The sequence below is a fragment of the Microtus oregoni genome, unplaced genomic scaffold (assembly GCF_018167655.1).
Source record: "Microtus oregoni isolate MIOR12 unplaced genomic scaffold, Mior012 000031F_ref0000149, whole genome shotgun sequence".
In the NCBI taxonomy this organism is placed as follows: domain Eukaryota; kingdom Metazoa; phylum Chordata; class Mammalia; order Rodentia; family Cricetidae; genus Microtus; species Microtus oregoni.
In genome coordinates this window covers 28,099,549-28,125,226 of record NW_024543090.1, presented here as the reverse complement: position 1 = coordinate 28,125,226, position 25,678 = coordinate 28,099,549, and the positions used below count along the sequence as shown (strand labels likewise).

General features: G+C 39.6%; 1 protein-coding gene across 3 annotated transcripts in view; it reads left to right on the top strand.

Annotated features, from left to right (window-relative positions):
- The first annotated feature begins 1,315 nt into the window (after positions 1-1,315).
- The window catches only part of Trpm7 (transient receptor potential cation channel subfamily M member 7), an 89,408-nt gene continuing 65,045 nt past the window's right edge, over positions 1,316-25,678 (top strand). For all 3 annotated transcript variants that reach the window (XM_041679288.1, XM_041679287.1, XM_041679289.1), the window contains exons 1-4: positions 1,316-1,559; positions 14,441-14,520; positions 20,419-20,457; positions 22,656-22,854. In XM_041679288.1, coding sequence (XP_041535222.1) covers positions 1,557-1,559; positions 14,441-14,520; positions 20,419-20,457; positions 22,656-22,854 — 321 coding nt within the window. In that variant the 5' untranslated portion in view covers positions 1,316-1,556. The remainder of the gene's footprint in view (positions 1,560-14,440; positions 14,521-20,418; positions 20,458-22,655; positions 22,855-25,678) is intronic.

The window sequence follows — 25,678 nt, the reverse complement described above, 5'->3', positions numbered from 1 at the left end:
CAAGAAATTAAGTGCTTCCACTTCACTATATTTTGATTTTCTTGTTTGTCCTATCTCCTAGACTATAAAGCCACTACAGGCACAAAATGTAAAGATCCAGCTGAAATCACAAAGATTATTTATTTATTGAATGATTGCATAAATTAGTAAAGACCCCCTGAAATCTGGACTGGAAATCTATTATAACATATATATTAGAAGTTTTTCTTTTCTTTTTTTCTTTTTAGACAGGTCCTCATTATGTAGTCCTGGTTGGCCTGGAGCTTGATATGTAGACCAGGTGGGCCTTGAAAGCAGAAATGTGCCTTCCTCAACATCCCAACTGCTAGGATTAGAGGCATGTGCCACCATGGTCTGCAATTAAAACATTTTCCTCCTACTCCTGCAAAATGGGGTGGGGAGTATGTATTCCTGGTTGGCCTGGAACTTGCTGTGTACACCAGGCTGACCTTCAATCTATTGCGATTCATCTGCCTCTGCCTTCAGAGTGCTGGGATTAAAAGCATGCATCATCACATCGAGTTTTTAATGTAAAAAAATTAAAGAGAGAAGATAGAGGCAGAATGGAGCCTTAAGACGAGGAGCCTTTAAATCTGTCAGAGCGGAAAGAAGACGTGTCAAAAGCAGGTTTGGTTTCGTGTTTTTAAGACGGTGTCTGACCAGCTTCGAATTTACTGGAATCCTTTTGCCTTAGCGTTCTGATTGCTGGGAACTACAGGCATGTACCGTTACTCCTAGCCTTAAAAAACTATTTCAGGATGGCAAACGCCTGTAACCCCAGCACTGGGGAGAAAAAGCAAAATCCAGAGTTCAAGGTCACTTGGGGCCAGAAGCCTGGGCTACAAGAGACTCAAAAACCACTAACTGTCTGGAATTGCAGATCAGGGGATCTGAGGACATTGCACACACATGGTACACAAGACATACATTCAGGCAAGTCACACATGCACTTAAAATAATAAAATAAGCCACTAATAACAGATAAAAATAATAAACAGATTGCACCCTTGATGGGAAAGAGGAGCGTGCGGAAAGCGATCACAAGTAAGCAACGTAGAGCACAAAAGCTACAGGCGTGCGGTGCCGCCGTGGGAGCTGCGCCTGGCGAACCGTGTCTTAAAGCGGACCACGTTCTCACACAGGCCGGGGCAAGGGAAGGCGAAGCCGGCCGCACCGGGAGAGCGGCAGCGAGGCCCTTCCCGGAGGCTGGGCGGGGCTTCGGCGTGAGCCGCAGTCAGCGCGCCCTTCACGTGACGCGCCCTCCGCGCGACGCAGTCGACGCGCCCGTCACGTGGCTGCCTCGGCCCGTCTCCGGCGGAGGCGGGCGCGGGCGCGTCCCTGTGGCCAGTCACCCGGCGGAGCTGGTCGCACAATTATGAAAGACTCGACTTCTGCTGCTAGCGCCGGAGCTGAGTTAGTTCTGAGAAGGTTTCCCGGGGCTGTCCTTGTTCGGTGGCCCGTGCCACCGCCTCCGGAGACGCTTTCCGATAGATGGCTGCAGGCCGCGGAGGTGGAGGAGGAGCCGCTGCCCTTCCGGAGTCCGCCCCGTAAGGAGAATGGTACGGAGCCGGGCCTGGCGCGGGCCGGCGGGCGGGCGGGCGGGCCTCGCGGGAGCACGCGCGGCGCCCCGGGGAGCTCTGCGGGCCTCCGGGGCGCCGTCGCCAGCCGAGGAGCCGCCGGGTTGACACGGAAAAGGAGGGAGGGCTGGCGTGGTAACGGAAAGGGGAAGGGAGCGGGTTCCTAGCTGGGACTTGTTGGCTGTGCGGCAAACGCTCTACAGGTACATTTCTCTATTTTTTTTCTTCTTTTTCTTTCCGTAGCCGAACGGGAGGGATTTTGATGTTGTAGACGGTAATGGGCTCGGGTTTTCCTTAAGCGAGAGGGAAGGGACGGGGAAGGCTGAGACAGTGGGTGCCAGGTCTGCGTCGAACTCCCTCGTCTGCTGTCCCAGACAGTTAGTAGCGAGGTGCAGACGGGAGGGAGTCGCTGCGGTGCAGCGGTGGGGAGAGCTTTTGTTGTCGCTAAGGCCGGGCACCGGATTTGGAGATTTCTTACAAAGAAAGCCATTTAGATCGAGGACCTGAGCAGGGCAGGCATTCCTGGTCAGTAGTTTCACTTGTGCACTTTGTGCAAACTGGCCTCCCTTTGGCGAAGCCTGACAGGTTTAGCTTTCTTCCTTTCTTTCTTTCTGAGACAAGGTATCGCTGTGTAGCCCTGGCCGTCCTGGAACTCACTATGTAGACCAGGCTGGCCTTAAACTCAGAGATCCGTTTCCTTCTGCCGCTCGTGTGCTGCGATTAAAGACGTGCGCCACCACGCCGGGCTCGGTTGAGAAATGCTTACCAAACTTAAATCGGGCTTTTACTTATAAAGTATTGTGTGTTAAACTTTGAATAAATAATGCGTTTTCCACCTTCTTTCGTAAGATGTCAGTGAAGACGATTTTATTTTTTTTTAAATTTTTTTTTCTTGAGACGGGGTCGCTTGTAGTCCAGGGTGGCCTCAAACCCCGAAGCTGCCTCGATCTCCTCAGCGCTGAGATTACAGTTGTCTGTCACCATCCCTGACTTTTTCTATTTCCTGAAAGGAAACTTCAAATCCCACTACCTCCGCTAAATCATTTCGTTTTAAGTACTTAAGTGGCTTTGATTTAAAGGCTTCTACTGGAGGGTGAGTTGAATCAAAGTGTCTTGCAAGCTGTTAGATACTTACTTATTCAGTGATACAACTAGCTTTTCAGTTTAGATGGTAACCAGCATAAATTTGAACACACTGACTCTGTATTTTAAAAAAAATTCTTTCATTAATTGATGAAATCGCCCCAAAATTACTTTGTAAGTAATTCACCATGTATGTCAGATAGTGTGAACTTAATATTGTTAGGACATGGATAAACTTGAGGAATCTCACTTTAAAATTTGAAATTAAGAGTCATTTGTTTGTTTGATTTTGTTTTTGTTTTTCGGGACAGGATTTTTCTGTTTAACTCCCTGCCATCCTAGCACTCAGAGATTCATCTGCTTCTGCCTTCTGAGTGCTGGGATTAAAGGTGTGGCCACCACCACCCGGCTAAATTGAGTCTTAATCTTTTTTCCTACTGCTTAAGTCCTAACTTCTATTGAATTGGGTGGTTAACATTACAATGAATTGGAGAATTGAACTTTTCAGTTTATTTTAAAGGTTTTTTTGTTTTGTTTTGTTTTGTTTTTTCGAGACAGGGTTTCTCTGTGGTTTTGGAGCCTGTCCTGGAACTAGCTTTTGTAGACCAGGCTGGTCTCAACTCACAGAGATCCGCCTGCCTCTGCCTCCCAAGTGCTGGGATTAAAGGCGTGTGCCACCATTCTAATTTGAAGTGCATTAGTACTTTTAGAGATTTGTTGATTCTCTGGTTCAGTTCCATTTATATTTAGAAAATGGTTATCTGTATAATGTGTTTTTGGTTAGAATGCCCACTTCCCTGAAGATTTAGAATTTTTAGAACCTCTTGAGTCTTTCTGTCTGAAGGGGAGCAGTTCTTCAACTTTGGTAGTCTTGGCTCTTACTTTATCAGATTAAATTTATTTTTCTCACTTTTTAAAGAATGGTTCAGGCTATTATGCCCAGGCTGGTTTCCACCTCCTGGGCCAAAGGGATTCTTGTGTCTCCGCCTCCTAAATAACTGTAACTATAGTTGTGTGCTGCTCCACCTAGTTTAATGTCATAGGCTGCTCTCATTAACTTCTAAAGGTAGATGATCATTTTTCTCTATTTGATGTCAGGAGCTATGTTAGGATTAGAGTCTGTTAGCACTTTCTTGTCTCTCCTCCCATTATTTAAACATACTAATCTAATATTTAACTATCCACATTCCAGAGTACTGGAAACCTCAATCTTTTCCTTTACTCTTGGGAAGAAAAAAAGACTCCTAAGACAAGCCACATCAACAGTTTTAGCAACCTTGACAAAGTTTACTTATTGTAAAAGTATGCACAAAGTGAGATTTAACAGGTGTGGTACCCACTTTCTTCTGACAGTTTGGTAGTGTGCCAGAAGTGATAGATGAAAAGGTATCTAAGAAGCTGCCACTATGAGGAGGAGACTGGAGAAGCCCTTTTTTTATATTTGAGCGAGCGCTTCACCTTACCTTTTTAAATACTAAATTTATTTATTATGAATATAGCGTTATGCCTGCATGCCAGAAGAGAGCACCAGATCTCATCATGGATAATTGTGAGCCACCATATGGTTGCTGGGAATTGAACTTAACAAGTGCTCTTAATTTCTGAGCCATGTCTCTAGCACCCCCCCCTTTTTTTTTTTTAAGATTTATTAAGTATACTGTGTTCTGCCTGCATACATGCCTGCAGGCCTGCAGGCCAGAAGAGGGCACCAGATCTCATTACAGATAGTTGTGAGCTACCATGTGGTTGCTGGGACTCAGGACCTTTAGAACAGGCAGTGCTCTTAATTGCTGAGCCCCACCTTACCTTTTAATGTGTGTATTAAGTTTGTTGTTGTTGTTTTGTTTTGTTTTTTTCAAGACAGGATTTCTCTATAGCTTTGGAGCCTGTCCTGGAACTAGCTCTTGTAGACCAGGCTGGCCTCGAACTCAACAGAGATCCGCTTGCCTCTGCCTCCCGAGTGCTGGGGATAAAGGCGTGCGCCACCACTGCCCAGCGTGAATCAAGTTTTTGTAATCTTTAAGAATATAATTTACTAAAAAAAAAAAAGAATATAATTTACTATAACAGACACAGGATATTGTAAGAATATAATAGGCTTGAAACAAAATTTAATGTGATTAGCTAGTAGATGTTAGCTATTGTTCTGAATGTTTTACACAGCCAGTTACATATTAATCACTCAAGAAAACTATGAAGTAAATACTTATTTCTCTATTAATTAAATAAGAAGAGAAGCACAATTAAAATTTCCAAGTTACTAAATGGTGGATTAGGTATTGATCAGCCTGGGAATGGAGCTTACTATTGAGGAGATGTATACCTGTGAGCTTTCAGATGAAAGGTGTTAAGGGTAAGTTTTTTGTTTTTGCTTTAAAGTAAGATTGGAAGCTGGAGAGATGTCTCAGTAGTTGAAGAGCACTTGCTCTCTTCCAGAGTATCACAGTTTGGTTCCTAGCACCTACACTGAGCAGCTCACAACCAGCTGTACTGCAACTCCAGGGGCTCTGACACCTTCTTTTGGCACGTATTGACAAGCACATGGTAATATGCATAATAAAGACAGAAATCTTTGTTTTTAAAAAGTAAAATCACTGCTATTTTTGTTTGTTTTTCTAGACAGGGTTTCTCTCTCTCTCTCTCTCTCTCTCTCTCTCTCTCTCTCTCTTGGGGGTGGGGGTTTTGAGACAGGGTTTCTCTGTAGCTTTGGAGCCTGTCCAGGAACTAGTTCTTGTAGACCAGGCTGGCCTCGACAGAGATCCGCCTGCCACTGCCTCCTGAGTGCTGGTATTAAAGGCGTGTGCCACCAGAGACAGGGTTTCTCTTGTGTAACTCTGGTTGTCTTGGAACTCGCTATGTAAACCAGGCTGGCCTCGAACTCACAGAGATCCAGCTACCTCTGCCTCCTTAGTGCTGGGATTAAAGGTGTGGGCCACAACAATCTAGCAGATGTATTTGTTTATTATACCATATTTTCTTCCACTAACATGAAAACTAGTAGGATTTACTTTATGGGTAAGCTCCTTACATATAGATAGGTTACATGCAGCTCAGTTTTACTTATTCTACTTTGACAAATACAGACTTTAACTATGTGAGGGGATTCTTAGTAGTTTGGAAAAGTTATCTACTAACCTAAGAGTAAATTCTGGGGGCTGGAGAGATGGTTCAGTGGTTAAGAGCACTGGCTGCTCTTCCAGAGGTCCTGAGTTCAATTCCCAGCAACCACATAGTGGCTCACAACCATCTGTAATGAGATCTGGCGCCCTCCTCTGGCGTACGGGCATACATGGAGGCAGAATGTTGTATACATAATAAATAAATAAATCTTTTTTTTAAAAAAAAGAGTAAATTCTGTATTAAGGCCTGAGAAAAATGTATGTATCAATAAAGAACTATGAAAATACTGAGGGGTAGATCATGTGTTAATATCATTTGTTTAGTGTTAACAAGGCTTTCTAATAGATAATGCCCCACTACTTCTTTACATATCCCCTTTTCAGATTAATTTTTGTTATATATCTAAACACTTACTGGCTATGTATTTGATGTATCTTTTGCTTTGTTAGGACAAAAGTCACTTTATTAAGAGAATCTACCTCTAAGTGTCTGCTTTGAATGATACAATGTTTCTGTAGTTTCAGGCGTTTGAACACCTGGTTCCCAGTTTTGCTGCTGTTTGAGGAGGTTTAGGCAGTACAGTCTTGCTGAAGAAAGTATACCATTAGTGGTAGCTTTGAGATGAAAAAGTTTATCTTACTTCCAGTTATTTATTGTTTCTTTTTTATGGTAGATGATGTGAGCTCTTAGCCTCCTGTTCCTCCTGCTTTTCCACCATGATGGACTCTTAACCTCTCCTGTAAGGTGTCCTGTTCATGGTGTTTTATCATCACCACAGCAGGGAAGGAACTAATGCATGCAGTATGCGCTCCTAGTGAGCCAGTGGTTCTCAACCTGTGTGTTTCAACCTCTTTAGCTAACCTTTATCTTCAAAAATAGTTACATTACAGTTCATAACAGTAGCAAAATTACATCAGTAGCATTGAAAATAATTTTATAGTTGGGTCACCACAATATGAAGAACTATAGGAAGAATTAAAGGATTGTCGCGTTAGGAAGGTTGAGAACCACTGCTCTAGCTTCCTTGTGGTTTTTAATATACTTAAAGTATATATATATATATATATATATATATATATATATATTTACACCTTTCTCACCTTCCCCACCATATTATCATTCAGGGCCTGCTTGGATTTACTTTGAGCAACTCTGTTGGAATGTGTCCGACTAGAACTGTGACATTTTAAACCTGGCTAAACTACCTGAAAGCCAAGAAGAAACCCCTGATGCCCACCCCAGTGCTGCATTCCGGACTCACTGATTCCAGCTCTTGTGGGGCCTGCCTCATTCATTTACCAACTCATCTTAAAGCTTCTGTGTTCAGTCTCAGACCCTGTGTGTGGCTTCAGCCAACATGGGCCAAAAGAGTCACATTTTATGTTTTCAACACATTCTCCTCTACCCATATTCTCCTTCCAGCTACTTGGCAGGACCTAAGATTGAAATTATGATGCTAGATTAGCAAACAGAACCTTTAATTAATAGCTGACCACCTGTCCTTTGGGATTTTTACTGCCTGTGTCAGAAAAATTACTGAGTTTCAGTAGCTGATCAGCTATAAGCAATGCTGTTAATTCACTGTCTAGCTAGCAGTTTTGAGGGTGCTTATTGGACTTTTTTTTTAAACTAAATTTTGTCTTAAGGTAACTAAAATTAATATATCAAAAAGTTAATCCGAGTGGTGATAACACACACCTTTAATCCCAGTACTTGGGAGGCAGAGACAGGTGGATCTCTGTGAGTTTGAGGCCAGCTGGTCTACAGAAGGAGTTCCAGGACAGGCTCCAAAGCTACAGAGAAACACTGTCTCAAAAAACAAACCAACAAAAAAGTTAAATAATATTTGTAAGTGTATGTATTGTAGTTAGGGTTTTTATTGACTAAAAGCATATGGAATGTAAAAAGTCAGAAACAAGTAGAGTATAGAACAGTGGGGAGTAGAGTGGTAGAGTGTCAGATTGGAAGCCCTTTACCACCTGGCCTTCATGCAACATATGGAAGAACGATGCTACTGTGGGGTAGGTGGGAGAGGTGTTATATAAAGGGCTATATGCTCTGTTGAGATTTTCCCCTCAGATCACCAGCCCACTCCCATCCTCAGGAGTGCTTTCCCTTTCTGACATTGTCTCTATTCCTATTTCTAATCATGTGTCCCATGTCCAATTCTTTGCTGTGGAACATAAGAACCTAAATATTTAGGCAGGAATCTTTAAAAGACCCAGATCTACACCTATAACATTGGGAGAGAATCAGGGGATATATTTAAAGTGTTTAAACTTATTGTCATAAAAGGAATACAATCTGAAAATCTAATTGATGTGATGAATAATATTTTATATACTTGAAATCTGCTGAGAGTATATTTGGGTAATAGATATATTAGTTTAATTACAATCACTTCGCAGTATATTTAGAAACATCAAATTACATACCCTGAAGTTACACTACTTTTCTTACTGTTTTGTTTGAATTGGGTCTGGCTTGTAGTCTAGTTAGACCTCAAAACCCCAATCCTCCTGCCTCCGTGTTCTAACTGCTGGGATCACAGGTAGTGCTACTACATCTAGATAATGCCTACAGTTCTCTTTTGTTTGGTTTTTCATGTTTTGAGACAGAGTTTCTTTGTGTAGCAGTTCTGACTATCCTGGAAACATTCAGTTCTTACTAGTTAGTTATACATCATTAAAGAAATAAGTTTTTTCTCTCCCTCCTAGAGCAAAAAGCAGGATTAGGATCTATCTGCTCTATGGTTAATCTAAGAACTGTCATCAGAGAGGAACAGTTGATATTGACTTGTTGATAATCTATGGTCTTTTTTAAAATTATTTGATTTTTATCATTTTATGTGCATGGGTGTTTTGCCTGCATGTATGTCCTGTATCATATGTAAGTAATGATGGTTGATGCCAGAAAAGGGCATTAGACTCACTAGAACCGGCCTTGTGGGTGGTTGTGAACCACAATGCGAGTGCTGGGTATTAAACTTGGGACCTCTGGAAGAGCAGCCAAGGCTCTTAACCACTGAACCATCTCTCCAGCACTATCTGTGACTTTTTGAAGTCTTTTTTTTTTAGTTGAGTCCAAGAAATTTCTTGATGGATGTAGTGGATATTTGTCTATTGCAATATAAGGAAGGGGTGTATTTGGGTTTATAGTTCCAGAAGCATAGACCACGGCCTTCTTAGTCATAGGCTGGAGAGATGACTCAGCAGTTAAGAGCCCTGGCTGTTCCCCCACAGGACTCAGGTTCAATTCTCAGTACCCATATTGCAGCTCATAACTGTCTGTAACTCTAGTTCCAAGGGATTTGACACCATCAAACAGACAAGACACCAGTGCACCTAAAAATGAATAAATCATTTTTAAAAAGTTTTAGTTAGGGTTTCTATTGCTGTTATAAAACACTATGACTAAAACAACTTGCAGAGAAAAGGGTATATTTCATCTTGTGCTCCATCATGGAGGGAAGTCAGAGCAGGAACTTAAGGCAGAAACGTAGAGGCAAGAGCTAAAGCAGAGACTTTGGGGCAGTGCTGCCTATTGGCTGGCTCCTCATGACTGCTCTTCCTGCTTTATACAACTCAGGACCAGCTTCCCAGGGGTAACATTGCCCACAGTGAACTGTGCCCTCCAACGTCAATCATTAGTCAAAAAAAAAAAAAAAGTCTCGGATTTTCAGAAGTTCATCTTCCCAGATATAACTCTAGCGTGTGTCAGGTTGACAGAATGATCAGGACAACTGACTGACCCCTTGTCAACTTGACAGTGCTACTACATTACTATTAAACCACAACTCACTTTCTTATTCTCAAGATCTCATATTAACATAATAATTAAAACATTCCAACTTTTAAAAGTCCAGGAGTCTTTAAAACACTTTAAAAGTTCAAAGTCACTTGTGCCTGGTTGTGGTAGTAGAGGCAGGCAATTCTCTGAGTTCAAGGCCAGCCTGCCCTACAAAGAAAGTTCAAGACAGCCAGGGTTACACAAAGAAACCCTGTCTTGAAAAAACAACAACAACCCCCCTCCCCCAAAAGTTCAAAGTCTCTATTTAGCTAGGTTTCCTAACTGTAGGTTCCTGTAAAATCTGAAAACAAGTTAAATACTTTCTTATTCCAACAGGGAAGAACCAGGGCACAGTTACATTCAGATTAAAGCAAAACCAAAGTCCATTGATGTAAAGCTAAGTGTCAGACATCTGGGACTCACGATCTTCTGGGTCTTAAAGGGCACAGGTAGTTCCACCTCTGTCTGTCTCTTCATACATAGCATGTCTCAGGCTCAGACCAGCTCCATTTCATAGCTATTGCTATCCTTGGTGATTGTCCCATGTCTCAAATTCTGGAGTCTCTGCTCTAGTTGGTCTGCACCTTAACCAGTAGCCTTTCCTGGGCTCTCTTTAGGGACTCTGACCCTGTCACATATGGTACCAAGCCTCAACTTGGCCTCTTCATTCCTGGACCTTCTATAGCAACTGAGGCTGCATCTTCACCTCTGGCCTCTCCTGCTCTCGCACAGCGTCAGGCCCCAGCTGGTCTCATTGACTGTTTCATGCCTTTAGAACCAAGTATCACTCTTATATGTGACCAAGTTTGGCTGCCAGCATGAGGTACAGCCTTGGTTCCCATCTGGACTACAGTGTACTGATCCTGAGGAAACACTTCCTAGAAGTGTTTTTGCCTTAGTGATGCTGTTCTCCTTATCCACCTCATTTTTTTCAAGTTCTAATCACTTATTTGTTACTCTTTTTTTTTGGAGACAGGATTTCTCTGTGTAGTCCTGACTCTCTTGGAACTCACTTTGTAGACCAGGCTGACTTGAACTCAAAGATCCACCTGCCTCTGCTTCCTGAGTACTGGATTTAAAGGCATGTGCCACCACTCCTGGGTTATTTGTTACTTTGAAAGACTTATTTTTGACTGGATTCAGATTTAGAAGTAGAAACTTTCAGACAGTCCACATCTCTGTCTCTTGGCATATTGATCATATTTCTTCATTCTTTTGTCCAAAGTTCAGCATATTCTGAAACCTCCTCTTTGCTTTTCTTCTTTTGTTGTTTCTTCAGAGCTAATACGTTGGCATTTGTGTTGCAGGATATGTAGGGTAGCAAGATTTCAATTTTGGATGTTTTGGTCCTGGGCTCTTTATATTTTTTGTTCAAGGCCTATCTGACATCATCTTGGTACACACCATCTTTAAAGAGATTAAAAAGCTTTCAGATTCCATGAGCTCTTTTGGGCCCCAACCCTTAAGTACAGTAGTATATGTCAACCATTGAGGTCGGTAGTATCTGTCAAGTCCAGGAAAACACACATATTTGCCCTTTCTTTCTCTCGCTTCCTCTTTCTTTAACTCCCCGCTTCTTAACGGTAGAGAATGTTCAGATTGATGTCCACAATGCATCCCAGAACAGATTTGCACTTCCTCTCTTCAATTCTTGCTCTGTAAGTAAAAACGCCCCTTCCTTACTTAACAGCAGGTGCCCTCTTCTGTGGTTCAAGACACCTTGCTTCATGGGAAAAGCTTGTTGTTCCCACCACTGATTCCTACCACAATTAACCTATGTGGCCATGTGCTTCTCATAGAAAATATGAAATCTGTGTTCATCACCCACTTCAATGAACTTCTTGCAGCTGATGGTCTGGGAAAGGGATATTAAGCTTCATCTTGACATGGCTGACTACCTAGGAGGTGCCACAAAAAGGAGCTGTTCTTTTCTTAATCACAGCTGATTCTTCAACCCTAGCTGACCAGTATGGATTGTCCCAGCAAAGCCAAGATTTCACTTTTGTGGTTCTGATCTCTTGCTAATGAAAGCTAATTCTTCTGCACCAGCTGACCAGAACCACAGATTCTTAATTCAAATATGAATTGGTCCCCAAATAGTCTTTAAGGGACTCAAACTTTCCTCTGAAACTACAAAAACTAGGCCTCTGCTGTCTGCTCTGATCTCACCATTATCTTCTGAGTTCCCACAGCAGCTCTTTAAGCTCTGAACACTTTGGGTTTTCCAGCTCAAAGTTTCAATGTCCTTCAGCAGTCATCCCCCAACACGGTCAGGTCTATTACAGTAATGTCCTATAATTTAGGGACCAATTTTTATATTAGGGATTCTTTTCTGTTGTGAAAAAAAACACCATGACCAAAGCAAATTGAAGAGGAAAGAGTTTATTTCAGCTTATAGCTCTCAGGTCACACCCCACCATTCAAGTCCGAGCAGGAGTTTGCAGGGAGGAATTGAGGCAGATGTCATGGAGGAACTTAGTGGCTTATTTATACTTACTGGCTTGATCCTATGACTTGATCAGCCTGCTGCCCAAAGATGGCACTGCCGCCAGTGTGTTGGCTTTCCTATATCAATCATTAATCAAGAAAATGTACCCACAGGCTTGCCTACAGGCCATCTCACAGAAGCATTTTAGGTATAGATTTCTTTTTTTTCTTGACTTCTGGGCTTGATGGCTAAGGATCTATATTTCAGTCACTATAGTATTGAGAGAATTAATTTGGCATTTGCTGAGATAGGCAAAACTCCACGAAGAATGAGTGTTTGTGTGAATGTTCAATCTTAAGTTTGAGGTACATTTTAGGTATCAAAAGAGCTGAATGCCAGGCAGTTGATATGTGATGTAAGAATATAGTGGAAGATTTGGATTGAAATACATTTTTTTTGTTTTGTTTTTGAGATGTGTCTGTGTAGACCAGGCTGCCCTTGAACTCACTCCCAAGTGCTGGGTGTTCATTACCGCACCTGGCCTGCAATTTTTTTTTCCAATGTTGGGATGGAATTCAGAAATGGAAATTTGTGAATTACCTAATGTTTGTTTGTTTTAAAAAAAAAACAACAGTGTTTTAAAAGATTAGGAAGGAAGGTTGGACATGGGGACACACCTCTTTAATCCCACCCAGCACTTGGAAACAGGTGAATCTCTGAGTTCAAGGCCATCATGGTCTACAGAGAGAGTTCCGGGACAGACTCCAAAGCTACAGAGAAACCCCTGTCTCAAAAAACAAAAACAAACGACCGAAAAAACCCACACAAAATAAAACCAAAAACAAACAAAAAATTCCTTCAGATTGGCGTGTGGGCCTATCTGTGAGGCATGTTCTTTTTTGGGGGTGGAAGTGGGGGGTATCTCTGTGTAGCACCAGCTGTCCTGGAACTCTGTAGACCAGGCTGGAATGGTGTCTAGGTCAGAGATCCATCTGGCAGGGCACATTCTTAATTGTTATTTGATGCAGGAAGGCCCAGCCCACTGTATTTGGTGCTGTTCTTAGGCAGGTGGGCCTACACTGTTTAAGAAAGGTAGCTGTCAATCGCATTTCTCCATGATCTCTGCTTCAGTCTTTGCCTTGACTTCCCTCAATGATGAACTGTTAGTTGGAATTTAAAATGAAACAAACCTTTTCCTCCTCGAGTTGTTTTATCACCACAACAAGAAAACAAACTAGAACAGACAGACACATCATTCAAATCTGAGAACTTTAGATGCTTGTGACATTTATTTTGATTCTTAAATATTTTAACTATTGAAGGCTAATTTTGTCTGTGCTTTGTTAATTACAGTGCGATCATCTTGTAGGTTCTATAAGTATACATTGTCTGAATATTTGCTGATTCAATGTTTGTGGATAAATATACTATCATTTTTTGTTAAACTGTGTGTGCTTGAAGAAAGTGGGTCTTTTCTATGTGGGATGCAGAAATAGGCATGCGTTCATCAAGTTGAACTTGTTAATTGTGTTAAAACTTTAAAGAATACCTTTCCTGATTAGAAAGAAATGTATTAAATGTATGTGATCTAGAATTGTTTAATTCTCATTGAATTTTTGCTTTTTTAAAAATCTTTGATGTGGGGGGCTGGAGAGATGGCTCAGAGGTTAAGAGCACTGCCTGCTCTTCCAAAGGTCCTGAGTTCAATTCCCAGCAACCACGTGGTGGCTCACAACCATCTGTAATGGGGTCTGGTGCCCTCTTCTGGCCTGAAGGCATAAAACACAGACAGAATATTGTATACATAATAAATAAATATTTAAAAAAAATCTTTGTGGTTGATCTTACATAAGATGGACACACAAATTTGGTAGATTAAATGTTTATAATCATTTAATAACTTACTGTATTTCCCATCCAGAAACTTATGAGCCCTACCCTGTTTAGCTTCCAAGATCAGATGAGATAACTAACTACTTTCTGGGTGGATCTTAGATAACCTGCTTTATTTCTGTTGATTTTTTTCCTTTGACTAGAATTTTGCTTGTTATCTTTTTATATCGCAGTACCATTAGCTATTATGTGCCCTTAACCTTTCTAGAAATACCTGATAGCTTAGGCTGGGCTTTTGTTTTCCTCTAAGTTAAATGTGGCTGTCACTTTTGGCTCTTTTAAATGGCTTAGTCCCTCTTGAGGCTTACTGTAAGAGTCTCACACTTGCTTTGTTTCCTCTGGCACAGCACTGTCAAATCATGTTTACTTCAGTGGAATTATTTTAATGATTTATTTAGGTGTGCCAGCACTGATAATCATATATAGCGCCTATTTAGTGGATTAAAACAAGATTAAATACCACACACATTTTTGTGCATCTATTGTGAATTTATTTCCTTAGATTAGCAGGCTGTAAACTTGTAAACCATCCTTGAACTCTCTGTTTTAGTCCCAGAAATCCTGGATAGAGAGCACTTTGACCAAGAGGGAGTGTGTGTATATTATACCAAGCTCCAAAGACCCTCACAGGTAAGCATGCATTGGTTTCTTCTAGAATGTTCTAGAAATTTAGATGTAAATTTATTGTTATTTGCTTATAGTAAACAAAATAATATAAGGTCACTGTTAATTTTTCTTTTGAGAATGGAAAAGGAGACTGAGCAAGTTACTAGTGCTCTGGAATTTCTTTCCTCGAACTGTTTGCCTATCTTGGAACCCTAACTGTCTAAGCACAATAGAAGCTACAATAAAGTTCTTACCACTACCACCCCATCCTGAAAACAAAAAGATACTTCAGAATTTGTTTAGTGGGCATATTAATATGCACTTACGGTTGATGCTGAAGAATATGAGCCCCATGGACACTTCTCCTGCCTTCTTGCTTGGAGATTAAACCTAAGGCCTCTCACATGTTCCTGTCTATGTATATAGAATAATATTTACTAGAAAAACTGTCATCAGAGAATATAGGTATTCAATTGCCTTTTTTTGTCTTTCTTTTTCTTTTTTTATTGAGAAAAGGAGAAGAAAAAAAAACAAGTTTCCACCTCCTCCCAGCCTCCCATTTCCCTCCCCCTCCTCCCACCCTACGTCCCCTCCTCCCACCCTTCTCCCCCTCCCCCCACTCTTTTCCCCCTCCCTCTCCAGTCCAAAGAGCAGTCAGGGTTTTCTGCCCTGTGGTAAGACCTAGGACCTCCCACCTCCGTCCATATCTAGGAAGGTGAACATCCAAACTGGCTAGGCTCCCACAAAGCCATCACATTACGACCCCCGTGCCATTGTCCTTTGCGTCTCATCAGCCCTCATTGTTCACCATGTTCAGAGAGTCCAGTTTTATCCCATGCTTTTTCAGTCACAGTCCAGCTGGTCTTGGTGAGCTCTCAATAGATCAGCTCCACTGTCTCAGTGGGTGGGTGCATCCCTCGTGGTCCCGACTTCTTTGCTCATGTTCTCCCTCCTTCTGCTCCTCATTGGGACCTTGGGAGCTCAGTCCAGTGCTCCAGTGTGGGTCTCTGTCTCTATCTCCATCCATCACCAGATGAAGGTTCTATGAAGGGAATTTGATAGTTAAGACATTATAAATAAGGAAAAAGTTGATCTTGTGAAACATCTAAGAAGTAATCTCAATATGACTAGAGAGATAGCTCATCAGTTAAGAGTGCTGACGCTCTCATAGAGGACCCAAGTTCAGTTTCCAACATCTGTATCAGACTGCTAGCAACTGCTTGTAACTCCAACTCCAGGGGATCGGACACTCTGAACTATGCTGTCATTCATGCATAGATATCCCCCCCCAGTTACACCCCCCCAGCATAGAATTACAAATAAAATAAAAGAAAAAAACATTCTTGGGCCAATGAGATATGGGCCAGTAGGTAAAAAGACTTTCTGTACAACCCTGATGAGCAGGGTTCAGTTCAATACCCATGACCCACAGTGGAGGAGAGAGCTGACCACTGAAGTTATCCTTTGCCATGCACACACACTAGGAAAATGACAGAGAAAGTGGATATTTATTTAGTGGGCTATGGAGGGGAAGGGGAAAGGGGAGAAGGATGAAGAGCAGAAAGAGAGAGAAATGGGGGGAAGGAGGGGAGAGGAGAAGTTATCTCTTCGAGAGAGACAAAAAAAGGGAAAAATATATTCTTAAGATTTTTTTTTGTTTTTTTTTGAAGTGTAAACTTAGTAAGAAATAAATTAAAAATACAAATCAAAGGTTATTTCCTAACTTTACAAGGGAAGAAACATGGCAAGTGGTTCTCAACTTTCCTAACGCTGTGACCCTTTAATATAGTTTCTAATGTTGTGGTGACCCCAACCATAAAATTATTTTGTTGCTACTTCATAACTAATTTTTTTATTAATCATAAATATCTGATCTGTAGGATATCTGATACGCAACCTCCAAAGGGATCATAGCCCACATGTTGAGATCTGCTGATTTAAAAGACCTTTGGATTTTCTCACCCCTTCCTTCTGTCAAACCCTGTTCTCTGTTGAATAAATTTGCTCTGTAACTTTCACTTCTATTGAGTATGTGATTATTTTTTTCTTTCTTTCTTTTTTTTTTTCTTTCATTTGGTCAGTCTCTTCTTTCCTCCCCAGTGTGTAGCCCTGCCTGTCTTCACGCTCAAGGCAGTCCTTCAGAGTGCTGGGATTGCAGGCACAGGTCACTCACTATACCTAGTTGGGCGTATGACTCTTTTAAAAATTGCTAAAAAGATCAGCAGTGAAGCTCTGGGCTTGATCCATAGCAACACACAGGAAAGATTTTTGTCAGTAATAATTTTTGTTGTTGTTTTTAGTGTTTAAGGACTCCACTATTAGTTTATGTAGCGCTAAATGATTTGTAAGTGTGTTAATTATGACCGGTAGCAAATACAAGTAGGTTCTTGATTGAATATTGTCTAAGATAGTGCATTCTGTTATCTTCAAGAAATGGTGATAAGTGGAAAATACTTTTTTTTTTTTTTTTGAGGTATGCTATTCTTTTTCTCTTTGTTTTTTCAAGATGGTTTCTCTATAGTCCTGGCTGTCCTGAAACTAGATCTGTAGACCAGACTGGCCTGCCTCTGCCTCTGCCTCTTAGTGTCCCTCCCTTCCCCTCCCTCTCTCCCTCCTTTCTTTCTTTCAAGGTTTTTTGTTTGGTTGGTTGGTTTTTTTGTTTGTTTTTGTTTTTTAATGTGCCTATTTGAATGGGTGTTTTGCTTGCACACATTTAAGTCTCTCCTTTGCATGCATGATATCCGTGGAGGCTGGAAGCCAGTACTGATTCCCTGGATCTAGAGTTACAAGTGGTTGTGAGTTACATGTGTTTGCTGGGAACAGAACTGGATCCTTTAAGAGCAGCAAGTACTCTTAACTGCTGAGCTATCTCTCCAGCCCATTTTTCTTTTGTTTTAGGACTGGGCCTTGTTGTGTTGCGCAGGTTAGTTTTTGAACTACTGAACTCAGGTGATAACAGTTTAGTTCTCTGGTTGCCAGGATTGCTGAAACTGTCAGTTCCTACCTGCCTTACTTGCCTTACCTGCCTCTTGATTTTTAGTTGGCCAAAATAGTATATGTTATAAATTTGAATTTAGTTGATTAGTCTTGGAAAAGTATTTTTTAAAATGTTCTCCAGATTTTAGTAAATTCCTGAAAAAGGTTTTTCTTTAGTTGTGTGTGTTTGTGTGTGTGTATGTGTGTGTGTGTGTGTGTGTGAGTACTTGTGTGTATGGGTGTTGTGTGGAATGTGTGCATTCATGCGGCAGCCATCCGTCTAACTCTTTGAAACCCAGTGGCCAGGCTGGATGGTTTGCAAGCTCTAGGGAGCCCTCCAGTTCTGGGGTTTCAGACATGCACTGTTGTGTCTCTTCTCCCCCACCTCCTTTCTCTTTCCTAAATGTGAGTGCTGGGAATCTAGATGCAGGTCTTTATGCTTGTATGGCAAGCATTTTACTGACTGAGGCAAATTTCCAGACCCTGCAGAAATCTTTAACTCTCCCAATCATTATATAACCTTAATATCCCTTAAAATAATTAGATTCTGTGATTTTTTTCCCCCTAATATCTTATAGTTTACTAAAGGTGAGTTCTGTTGTTATATCACAGGGAAACACCATGAGTAGTTCCTAACACTGGGGTTTATATTTATGATCCTAATTTACCATGCAAGTTCTCAGATACCATTTTTCTTTCAGAAAAGTATGATTTTTTTGGTTTATTAAAAATTATGGATTTGGAGTCAAGGACGGCATATGCCTTTAATTCTAGCACTTGGGAGGCATAGGCAGATGGATCTCCATGATTCTAGGCAAATCGAATTCCAGGCAAAATCAAGTTCCAGGACAGCTAAGTTATACAGAGAAATTCTGTAAAAACAAAGCAAAACAAATGCTACCAAGACCCTCCCAAAACATTACTGCCAACAACAAAAACCAATGGATTTGGCAGGGTGTGGTGGTGCACACCTTTAATCCTAGCGCATGGCAGGCTGAGGCTTTTGGATTTCTGAGTTCAAGGCCAACCTTTTCTATGTATAGTCAGTTTTATGCCAGACAAAGCTGTATAGTGAGACCCTGTACCCCCCAAAAAACGCAATTCAATACAAAAAAAGAAGCAATACAATAATAGATTGTATTGTTGATAAGTTTGTTATGATTTTGTTAGTTTTACTCTGCAGTAGAAATAATATAGTCACCAGACATTAAAAAAACCACAAGTTGTTATCAAATAAAAAATGAAAGTCTTCCCACTACTATTCTTTGGCCATAATATTCTGGTACTGTCCATTCCTTGACATTCCTTCCAGAGAGACCTGGTTAAAAAGCAGTCAGCGGTGAGTTCTCATCGCTAGCATTCATCTGAAAGCTCCTAGAAATAGTCTTTGCATGTTCAAGTACATACTGTTTTATCTGTTGTGTGCTACTTATCTTGGAGATCATCACTTCATTCTTTCTCTTTGTTTTCTTTTGAGACAGGATCTTACTGTGTAGCCCTCACTGGCCTGAGACTTGGCTCTGTAGACTAGACTGATCCAGAACTACAGCCATCCTGCTGCCTTTCACACGCACCATCTCACCTGACTTAAACTTTACCCCCTGTACTTTTTAAGTGGTACTGGGGCTAGAACTCAGCCTTGCATGTTCTAGGCAAGTCTCTACCACTAAGCTATATTCCCAGCTTATTTTATCCTCATTTGTTGCATTTTTGAGTTCTATGTCTGGATCATTTGTGTTAGTATGGTAGTTCCTTATTGATGAACAGTTTAGTTATATTCTCTTTTTCTTTTTGATGTTAAAAATGCTATAATGTATTATCTTATAATTTTCATTTTTTACATATACTTCAGATATTTTAGGCTGACTTTAGCATATATTTTCAAAATATATTTTGAAATATATTTTGGTTATCAGTGCTAGGGAGTTGAACCCAGTGTTTTATGCCTGTTAGGCAGGTGTTCTACCACTGAGCTACATCCCCAGTTCTAACCCAAACTTCTAGAACTTGACACAGAGTGTGAGGAGTTGGTATTTTTTATTTTATTTTGACAAGTATAAAATTGTCTTTCATAAAAATACAGTCATAAAATATAGTTCACCTTAATATAAATGCTCTATATGTTCATGAAGCTATTCAAATATTTTTAAGTCTTTCCTAATTTAATCTTTATTTTTTTCTGTGAGCTCTTCATATTTTTCCATTTTTGTGGTTTTTTTTTTTTTTTTTTACAAATTGATTTGAGAAAGCTCTTTATATAATGGGGAAATTCTTTTTTTAAAGTTCAGGGGGCTGGAGAGATGGCTCAGTGGTTAAGAGCATTGCCTGCTCTTCCAAAGGTCCTGAGTTCAATTCCCAGCAACCACATGGTGGCTCACAACCATCTGTAAAGACATCTGGCGCCCTCAACTGACCTTCAGGCATACAGACAGAATATTGTATACATAATAAATAAATAAATAAATATAAGAAAAAAAATAAAGTTCATGTTTAGATCTTATTAGTTGCATGTAAACATGGTTTTATATAGTTAAATTTGTCTTTTTACTCTGTTGTAGTTGCTTAGTTTTATTTCAGAATTAATGGTACTTAAAATATAAATCTATTAAAGCCAGGTGGTGGTGGTGCACACCTTTAATCCCAGAACGTGGAAGTTAGAGAAAGGAAGATCTCTGTAAGTTTGAAGCCAGCCTGGTCTACAGAGCTAGTTCCAGGACCAGGACAGGCTCCCAAGCAACACAGAAACCCTGTCTCAAAAAAAAAAAAAAAATCTATTTAAATATAAAGGGTTAGTTGAATGTATAAACCAACGTATGCATGATCTATGGTATCTACTGAAATGATATATTATGGTTTTCCTTTGTTTCATACTTATATGAATTTAAATAGTTAATTTTAAGATAAATATTTTTATGAAGTAATAATTTACCTTTCTGCATTTTATAGATGTCTTCCAGGATGTCAGATCTGTCAGCAGCTTGTCAGGTAAGTTTAGTATGAATTGCAGAAATTTTGAAAAATATGATATATGAGAACACCTACGTATAAAAAATGCTAGGTATAAAATTTACGTGATAGTATACTTAAAGGACATTTTGTTCAAACATTTGACAATGTGTGCTTCAAATTTAAAAGTACTACATCAGGTTTGTGAGAGTCTTAGTTAGTTGACCAGAGAGTTGAGGGACAGGGGATTATGAAAAGCAAAAGAGGCTGTAGGAAGATCTGACAGTTAAAGATACTGTGGTTCTATCAGGAAACAACAGTGTAAGATACAAGTTGTGGTTGGTAGGCTGGGCTGCCAACATTCAGGAGATAGGCAGGCAGATCTCTGAGCTCATGTAGTGAGTTCCCAGCCAGCCAGGGCTATACAGTAATTCCCTGTCTTAAAACAAAACAAAACAAAAACAATTGGAGAGAAATAAATAGGGCCCAGATCATTTAAGTATAGTATATGGTATGTCTTTTACTTCTGATTTTCCATTAGAAAATTTGATTTCTTTTAGAAGAGGTAGGTAGCAAACTAGAGATATGGCTTGTTTGTTAAGAACATTAGCTGTTCTTCCAGAGGATCCAAGTTTGATTCCCAGCACCCACATGGCTGCTCCCAACCATCTGTAGCTCTAGTTCCAGGGGATCCAGTGTCTGCTTCTAACCTTTGTTGGAATTACTTGAATGTGATGCACATAAATATTCAGATATATACTCATACACATGAAATTAACATACTAGATTTTCTTCTTTCTCTTCCTTTACAACCATCATTCTTGCTGCATGTTTTTGAAAATAGAATCTCACACAGCCCACACTGGCTTTAAACTTCTTGACTGAGGCTGGTCTTGTTCCGACTCCTCTTGCTTCCACTTCCCAAGTGTTGGGGTTACAGGTATGTGCCACCACACCTGGGCAGAATTTATCATTTTTAATTTATATTCATATGACTATGTTTTTTTTTAATTAGGTTATATTCTAGCTTGTTTTAGGGTTTTTTTCTCTTTACCATTTTCAGCAATGCCCTAGCATGACCTGTCTACCTATATCTATTTGTCTGTCTGTCTGTCTGTCTATACCTACCTACCTATCTGTCTATATTTGAGATGACGTTTGTGTAGTCCTTGATGCTTTCGAACTCACAGAGATTCACTTACCTCTAATTCTTTTAATGCTGGGATCAAAGGTGTGTGCACCCCCACTCCTGGCCCTAGTAAGGTTTTGTTTATTCCTGGCTGGTCTATATTTTTTGTTGAACTAAAGATGTAGAGTCAAGAATTTTCAAATTTGGATTTTTTTTTTTACTTCAGCGTGTTTTAAATTTTAGTCCCCATTTCTTCCTTTTGGAAGTTTAAATTATATATTTTGAGCTATTTTATATTATTCTAACTTTTAAAACGTCTTCTAGTTCTCCTTCATTGTGTCTGTATTTTCCTCAGCTCTTTGGGGGCATAGTCTTAATATTTGGTGCTTATTTCTAATACTTCTTTTATATCATCTGTCATTTTTTATTTTATTTAGTGTTGTCCCCCCCCCCTTTTTTTTTTGAGGCAGGGTTTCTCTGTGTAGCCTTGGCTGTCCTGGAACTGAATTCAGAAATCTGCCTGCCTCTTCCTCTGCCTCTAAGTGCTGTGATGAAAGGTTCTGCCACCACCATTCAGCCTATTTTTTCCCATTGAGCTACTACTTTTTTACTTCATTGCATGCCTAGGACAAACACTTTTTTCAGCTCTGTTGCTATTTCTTTTGTTTTATTTAAGATAGGATTTTTTTTTGTTTTTAATTATTCCCAGTAAACCTCAAGCTTATGGTCATCTTTTCATGTTCTCTCAAGTATTTGTAAGCCACCATGTGTTGCTTCATGCCTGGGAAGTTATTTTTTTTTTTATCTCTCTCTCTCTCTCTCTCTCTCTCTCTCTCATCTCTCTATCTCTCTATCTCTCTATTTCTATCTATCTATCTCTCTTCTGTTTTTACTTGTTTAATTTTATTTAGTGCCCCCCTCTCCCTTTTGAGACAGGGTTTCTCTATGTAGCCCTGACATTCCTGGAACTCACTTTGTAAACCAGACTGGCCTTGAATTCACAGATCTGCCTGCTTCTGCCTAGAAGAGTGTTGGGATTAAAGGTGTGTGCCACCACTACCAGTGAACGGGCTCTTTATCTTAATATGCTTTTGCTTTTTACCTTTAGGTGTTTCTGTGGTCGTTTGGTCAAGCAACATGCTTGCTTTACTGCAAGTCTTGCCATGAAATACTCAGATGTGAAATTGGGTGAACATTTTAATCAGGCAGTAGAAGAATGGTCTGTAGAAAAGCACACGGAACAGAGCCCAACAGATGCTTATGGAGTCATCAATTTTCAAGGGGGTTCTCATTCCTACAGAGCTAAGGTATGCCACTTGATTATTCTATATTTCATTTATCTTGTAATATGTGTAGTGCCAAAACAGAAAGTAAGGTGCAGTGCATATAAGTTCTTTATTATAAGGGTTGACATAAGTACAGAATTATTGTATTTTTGCAGATCAAATAATTTATCATTATAAAAAGTATTTTATTGACAGAATCTTTGTTTTCTGAAAGGAAGGCTAAACCTTTTTTTTTTTTTTTGCCTTTTAAACTTTTCTTAAGGTAAAAGATTCATTTTCTTGAGAAGCCAAAGTATTAGGATCATGTGAATCTACTGTTGGGATGAGTCTAGGTAGTATAGAAAAAGCCTGTCTGCTAAACAAAACCAAATCCCCCAAAGTGTAGTATATATAGTCTTTTAAAATTAAATCTTTGTATTTGATTTTAAATGTAACCATCATAGTATTAGCTGTTTGTCTCCCTTTTTTCTTTATCCCTTTGTCTTATATTGTTTTTAAGTTTTTTAATTAGTGGCTTCCTTTACTTATACATTATTCTTGTGTTCTTTAGTATAATCTTGTAATAAACACAGTTTAACTTGCTCTCCCTTTAACCACTCTCCAATGTAAAAATGTTCAGAACATCTGTAACTGCACTGTTTCTCTTGTGGCTTATGTGCATTTGTTGGCAGGAATTTAAATTCTGTGTATTTTAAAATTCTGTAATGTAATTGTTAATTATTTACATTGACATTTTATAAACTTTGCATTGTTCCTCCTCCCTGGCTTAGGAAGAGCAGTACATATTCATCTCCAAATTTTCCTAATTTAATCTCATAAGTTCTTACTGCTTTCGTAGCAGACTGATTCCTAAAACACATGTTATTTGTGTTAATGCTTCCTGTTCTTTTTGTACTCATAGTTAAACAGGGCAACAAATGCTTTGGATAGGTTAATTGATAATTGAGTATAAGTAGGTAAGTTGACATTTGAATCTTAATTTGTATAAGTTACAGTACTAGTACTAAATATCACAAGAATTTTTCCAAATTTAAAAGCTGTTTGCTATTTTATGTTTTTAGGAGTGTAAATACTATCTAATTTATGTGTATTTTTTGTTGGTGATTTTTTTTGTTTTTCGAGGCAGGGTTTCTCCATATAGCCCTGGCTAACCTGGAACTCACTCTGTCCCACCAGCCAACTCGCGAATAATGACACAGAGACATTATGAAAGCTTGACCTTTAGCTTAGGCTTGTCTCAACTAGCTATTATAGCTTAAATTAATCCATTTATATTAATCTATGTTTTGTCAAGTGGAGTTAACCTCTTTTATCTTGCACCTCGTGTTTCCTCTCTGTATCTCCTGACTTCTGCGTGCCTACATTCCTCCTTACTTTCTTTCCCTAGTAATCTGGCCTATACCTTCAACCTAGCTATTGTCTGTTCAGATTTTTATCACATCAGTCACAGCAGTATATCTTCACAGTGTACAAATATGCCACATTTCCCCCACTTGTTTAAAAAGGAAAGGTTTTAACTCTAATAAAACTATATGATAAGAACAATTATCAGGTTAAGAATTACATTCACAATGTCTAGTCCATTTGTATTTGGCAAATTTGGAGAAAGTACTGTATATCTATCTAACTTAAGGGGTCTAAAGTTTTAGCCCCAAACCACTGTCTATCATAACTTGTATTATCACCCTAAAAAAATCTTTTTAAACAAGTTAATCGCTTATGTTTCTCAATCTTATAAACTTTACATCTCTTATATAAGTTTCTTTTCTGAATTTGGTAACAAGAGAGATTGTAACTATATCTGGTCTTCAACCCAACAAAGACTCAAAAAGGATACAATATTACCCAAGTAAACAGGAAGTACAGAACAAGCAACTTCTAAAACTATGGAAATGACAGAAACAGTTGACTGCCTGGACAGTCACCAAAGGTTCCTCTGCAACATTGGGGCATAACCATCCTTGTCCTATGTGTCTAAAAATTCTGACAGGCTTTTTTTTTTTTTTTGTGAAGAAGGAATTTTGAAGAATTTTTGAAGAACTGTCTTACCTTGTCTTGGCAAAGTCCAGCAGTCGTTTTCTTTTGCATCCTGTTTTTCCAGTTTGAACAGGATACTGTCAGCAGTCGAGGCAAGGGCAGTTTCTTTGGCCGATGGCTAACATTGCCACAAATGAAAGCAAATTCCATATGGAGTTTCTTCAATGCCTATTTCTTTGAAGTAAATGGTGTTGCCAGGAGGTGACATGTCTTACTGTCATGAAAAACTTGAAGTTATTAAAATATTTTTAGTGCCATATTCTGTGGATCGTGAAGTGTTTGAACACCATCTATTTAAAATATGTTTGACCTTGAAAAGACACTGACATCAGTTTGATTATTATAGATGACTAACTAATAACCTGTCCTTATTATTCTAAATAACTTTAAAGGACTAAAGCTTGATATTACTTTTTTTTTTTTTTTTTTTTTTTTTTTGGTTTTTCGAGACAGGGTTTCTCTGTGGCTTTGGAGCCTGTCCTGGAACTCACTCTGTAGACCAGGCTGGTCTCGAACTCACAGAGATCCGCCTGCCTCTGCCTCCCGAGTGCTTGATATTACATTTTTAAGTGAGCTGCATAGGTTCAATACCTTAAACAAGAGCAGAAACAGATACAGTGTATAACAAAAATAACCTCAAATTTGTATGAATATACAAAAATCCATATCAGTGTAAAATGTTTGAGACTAGTGGTTGTTCAAAAGTAGACTCAACAACTCACCCTTTTATCCCAGTGTTTCTATGTTCAAAACTCCTTTCCCCTCAGAAAGAGATCCCTCAATCTGATCTGCTTTGCTTAGCTTTTTT